Raw genomic sequence first — 5,241 nt, 5'->3', positions numbered from 1 at the left:
TTGTGAGAAACGAGGTCGGCCCTCCAAGCGACGCCCCAATGCGTCGGCGGCGCAGATGCAGCAGAGGAAGAAGAAAAAACTCCAGGAAGTGGATCTGTCCAATGTCAAGGTTCAAACCGATTTCTTGGATCCGGACAAATGCGCCCGGTGCGCTTTCAGAAGTCCCGATCCAATACTGTTGAAGCAGCATTGGATTAGTAAACACGAGTACCGTGAGTGCGAGCATTGTGGGAAGATGTATTCCTTCAACTACATCGACCAACATATTGCCGTCCATCACACCAAGGAGTTGGATTTCGAGTGCGAATTTTGCGGCAATAAGTTCTGGATGGAATCATATCTCATAAATCACCGAGACGAGGAACATATTAAAGAGTACAAGTTCCATTGTGTGGAATGTGATATGAGTTTTGTCAGTCAGAACCGTTTGAGTCGACATAAGATCAAAGACCACAAGAACCGGCATTTCCCATGCAAGTATTGCGAGAAGACCTACATGAACAAGGAATCGCTGAAGAAGCATTTTCAAAAGGTCCACGGAATTGCTATAGACAACGTGAAAGATGCCAGTCATGCCTCGATCATACCTTTACCCATGGTTCAAGGTGTACTCCATGATCCGGATGGAAAGAAGATTTTGGAGCTGGAGCAAAAGGCCATTCAAGATCAAAAGATCCAAGAAGATCTTCGACAACAACAGCAGCAGCAACAACAGCTTTTAGCGAAGGGTCACGAGTCACACACAGAGTACATAGTGCCCGCTGAAGGCATGACGCACCAGATTGTGGTTCAAGAGCAGCCAGTCATCCATGAATTTCCCGTCCATCCCCATACTGTCTCCACGCCCATCTCAGAGCATCAAGTCCAAGAAATGCAACTGGTTCACATTCAACCCGAACTCGATGACCCGAATTATGTCACCACCACATACACCATTACCATGTGAATAGGTGTTGTTCAGATCGAATCTTCTCGAGTGTTCAAGTACATGCATTCGCTGGGTTTTTTTTTTAGTTGGTGTGATATTATTACCCTCTAGGCTTTGATGGCAGTCGGAGATTCCTTTTGGGAATGTCTGGTTTTATTGTTGTAGGTTTACTTCAATACGATCTGGTTAAGGTGCTCGCTTTGTGATGAAGTTGGAACCTAGACTTTCACGCTCGATGATGAGGTTCTCAATAAAATATGATAAACACTGCCTTAATTTCATTGTTATCAAACCAGTCAACTAATCATATTGACTTATATCTGTTGCAGATCTCGTCTTTAATCCCCTCGAAACATGCCATGACAGGCCCGTCCTGATCGGTGGATCATCAAAAGTAAGAAAAACAAATTCAAAGCACGATTGGTTTGCTCTTTATTTGTGGAAGACTAAATGACTATGAAATTGAAATAACACTTCCGATGAATTTCAAAACCTTCTGAATTACATTCAACTCAACTACAAACTCAGCTGCATGCTAATAACTAATACGCTTGAAAAGTGGTCACAAAAGCCGATGGGAAACCATGTGACAAAAAAATAAGGTTGAACATGTTCACATAAAGGCCGTAAAACCCAAGACAAAGATACCCTCAGTCCGTATTCAGGTTTCCGTTACATTTCGATATTACGCGATGAATTTAAGTTTGATCCTCTGGATGTCAGTTGTTCTCATTCTCTTCCTCAGTGATGAAAACGACCGTGGTTCCAAAAGGCCTGGTGCCCAAACTGTTAGGACCCGTCGATTTTTCGTCCCTGCTCGGTTGCGAGATTTCTTCGGATTTGCTCCTCATTCCCAAAGATGGCGACCAAGGCATCAGAGCCCACAAAGTGGTTTTGGCCGCCTTCAGTCCATTTCTAAAGGAGTGTCTCTTAGACGAACCCGTCTACCTCTGTGATAAGATCCTTCAATTGCATTTGCCTGATTACTCACATGCAGCAATCACGGACTTCCTTAAAGTCTTATACGGATGTGAGGACAACGAGGAACAAGTTCTGAGTAGCTTAGAGGCTGTCGAGAGTCTTTGGCGACAAGAGGTACCTCTCGAACCTCGTCCCAAGCGAGGATTTCCCACTAAGAAACGCGGGCGTCCACCTTCATTAGATCCTAAGGCCGAAAAACTTCGCAAGAAACAAGAATCCGTCAGTTTGACAGCTAGCTCCTTCGTTTGCGTAAAAGTGGAAGAGGATCAAGAACGAGAGAAGAAGGAAAGCAATTCCAATAGTGAGCAGGTCGAAAATGCCACGCCTGATGTGAAAGGCGAACCTAAGGACACCGCCATAGACGACGATAATGATCCAGATTTCGACCCTAAAAAAGATGAACACGTCCGAAGAAAAGACGACCGAGAGGACGTTGTTCAGGAAGACGATGACGACGACGAGGAAAATGACGGTGAGGAGGAAGACGACGATGATGATGATGATGAATACAGCGATGACGACGATGACGAAGACGAGGATGATGCATGGAGTCCGATGAAATCGGGCCGTTCTGCCGGCAGAAAACCAGGTCGAGCCCCACCCCTTCCTTCGGATCAATACACCCGACAAAAGTACAATTTAAAGCAAGATGCCAACGGGATGTTTCCTTGCAACGTCCAAGGGTGTGACTACAAGAGCAAGAACAATAATACCACGCGTCAGCACATCTATCGATTCCATTTTGGACGCAATCGCGATTGGTACCAACGCACCAAAGCCAAGCGTAACCGTGATGGCACACCCCGTGGGCGTGGAAGACCCAAACGTGACGAGGAGGTGTTTGATCCCCCACCAAAGCCCGAGCCCAAAGACTCGTCGAGTGGAGCCGAGAACTCGGATGATGGGTCCCAAAGCAAGGAGAATATCAACTACAACAAAGCCTATGCACAGATGAACAAGTGGGAACTCTGTGCTCATTGTGGCGTGTCTGTTCTCGTGACTGAGATGAGCAAGCATTGCTTCAACTACCACGGTGTGAAACTGCCCTTCCAATGCACGGACTGCGATGAGAGCTTCACATCCGAGATCGTGTTGGAGCGCCATCGGGAAAAGCACATCTACAAGCTCTGTCCTTACTGCAAGATCGTCATACGAGATGCCAAGAAAATGGAATCGCATCTGGCCGGATGCAACATGAAGAAATTGCGAGAGATCAAGCCCCTCAAGATCAAAAACCGACGCCGACGAAGACCGGGCTATGAAGAGATCGAGTTTGAACCCAACAAGGAAGATCCCACGAAATGTCCCAAGTGCGATTATCGCAATCCCAAATTGACCCGTGTCCGCGGACATTACGTCTCACGACACATTCGCCAACAGTGCCCGCATTGCGACAAGAAGCTCCTTTTTGCCAGCATGGAACGTCATATACTCATGAATCACCGTCCAGATCTCCTCAAGTTCGAGTGCAAGGACTGCAACAAGAAGTTCTTCAACGAGCGACTCCTCAAGTTTCACAACGAAGAGAACCACATCAAGGAGCTCAAATACATTTGTGACCATTGTGCCATGAGCTTCTACAGCGAGTTCAAGCTCTCCCATCATGTAACCATCAAGCATCGAACCCCGCAAACCCATCCGTGTCCATTTTGTGACAAGACTTATCGAGATCGGGATTCCCGACGTAAGCACTTGCGTCGATATCACCCGGATAAGTGGAGGGATAAGGATAAGGATGAGATGGCGACCTACATCAGCAATAAGTGCTTTGGAGCCACCATGAACGTTGGTGATAAAGAAGGAGGTGGTGGAGGCTCCAATGACGAAGAATCGGAACTTATACCTTCGCATCCCTTAGAGGAGTCCAAAGCCATGTTGTCTATCCCTCAGTTGCCCAACCAACATCATCATAATCCAAATCTCCATCCTCATATCCCCCAAATCCCCATTTCGATGCCCAACGCGAGTAATGCCTTAGAGCCAACGGTATCGCACGCCTCCGCGCATCCAGGATTGCTCGAGGCGCAAATGCAAATGGAGCGCCTCACTCAGATGCACATGGAGGATCAGCAACAACAGCACCAACAACAACAACAACACCAGCACCATGAAAATCAACACCAATTACACCACCATCAGCAACAGCAACAACACCAGCAACAAATGGAAGCGGCTCGCCTCAATGCCTTCCGACTCAACGAGGCTCTTCGCCTGAATGAGGTCCACTTATCTGAGACCGCCCGTTTGAACGCCTTGAGGATGAATGATGCGATGAACGAGGTCAACCGTCTTGGGGATCATCATTTCAATATTCCAAAAGTGGATTTGGAGTAGACTGATTGAGCTGGTAGTGGGACTTGAGTATGGGGCAGGAGGTCAAGTAAATCCTAGGGCATAGTGATTGGCAGCCAAAAGCAAAAGTATTTCAGGTTGTCTTCTCCAAAATCAATAGAAATGTGAATATTTTCATAAAAGAGATGCCATGTCAGCAAAAGAGTGATTGTCGAACCTGGCATTTATACATTACATACATGAGAGTGACAACATGGCCGCTAAAAGCACCGACATCAAATAGGAAAGGTTTTTGAGCAAAACAAATTGGGCGGGAAGAAACTTACGGGAGTATGTTTTAGAACACAAAGAAAATAGAAACTTGGGACTTCTTTGAAAGACAATCTCACTTCTGATGAAATGACTCTCTTCGGCAGGTGTGCTAGTACGAGAGTATTGTAGGTAGGAATTATTTATAATACTCTCAGTACATGTATCCATACCACCAGCTCCATTTTACGATTATAATGTTCATGTTGCGTGAGCTGCGATCATGCTGTTCAATGTGTATTCCCCAACTTACAGAATATGATTTAACAGAGCGTTTGGATTGAGAATAAATCCATCATTCGCATTGACCTAAGTTTCATTCGTTCTTTTGTCCTTGTACCAGTGTATGCAGAATACAATTAGTTGAAAGATGACAAAATGTCGCATTAGAGTATATTCTACACCGCCAAAAATGTTCTGAACAAGTTTGATGTACTGTATGAGCATGAAGGTTATCCATGTTAAACGCCCAATCCTATTCTTCATGCCTTTACTTCCCCCTAATATCCGTATAGGAAGTAGCCGTTGACCTGGTTGCATCTTTCAAGTCAGATTTCGATAAATTTTTGGCAAGTATTCCATATCCACCCTACATTCAAGGGCTAACCTGGTGCGCCAAATTAAATTCGTTGGCTCACCAAATGTATAAAGTTTAAGCGGTAACAAAGAGACGAAATAATACCAGCAACAGAATTTCCTCTCAGGGGATGTTACTCTCATTCACCAAAGAC

General features: G+C 45.5%; 2 protein-coding genes across 2 annotated transcripts; both read left to right on the top strand.

The window, feature by feature from the left end:
• Positions 1-1,258, top strand: LOC131889986 (zinc finger protein 14-like; the record flags this gene model as incomplete). The annotated part of the gene is given in 1 exon segment (XM_059239227.1): positions 1-1,258. A coding segment is annotated over 1 exon segment (946 nt), but the record flags the coding sequence as incomplete, so codon positions are not given.
• LOC131889985 (uncharacterized) lies at positions 1,180-4,818 on the top strand. Its single transcript, XM_059239225.1, has 2 exons — positions 1,180-1,322; positions 1,674-4,818. Coding segments are annotated over exons 1-2 (2,571 nt in total). The 5' UTR covers positions 1,180-1,321; the 3' UTR covers positions 4,244-4,818.
• Positions 4,819-5,241: the final 423 nt, after the last annotated feature.

The sequence above is a fragment of the Tigriopus californicus genome, chromosome 11 (assembly GCF_007210705.1).
Source record: "Tigriopus californicus strain San Diego chromosome 11, Tcal_SD_v2.1, whole genome shotgun sequence".
Lineage (NCBI taxonomy): Eukaryota > Metazoa > Arthropoda > Copepoda > Harpacticoida > Harpacticidae > Tigriopus > Tigriopus californicus.
This window is presented reverse-complemented; position numbering and strand designations above follow the sequence as displayed.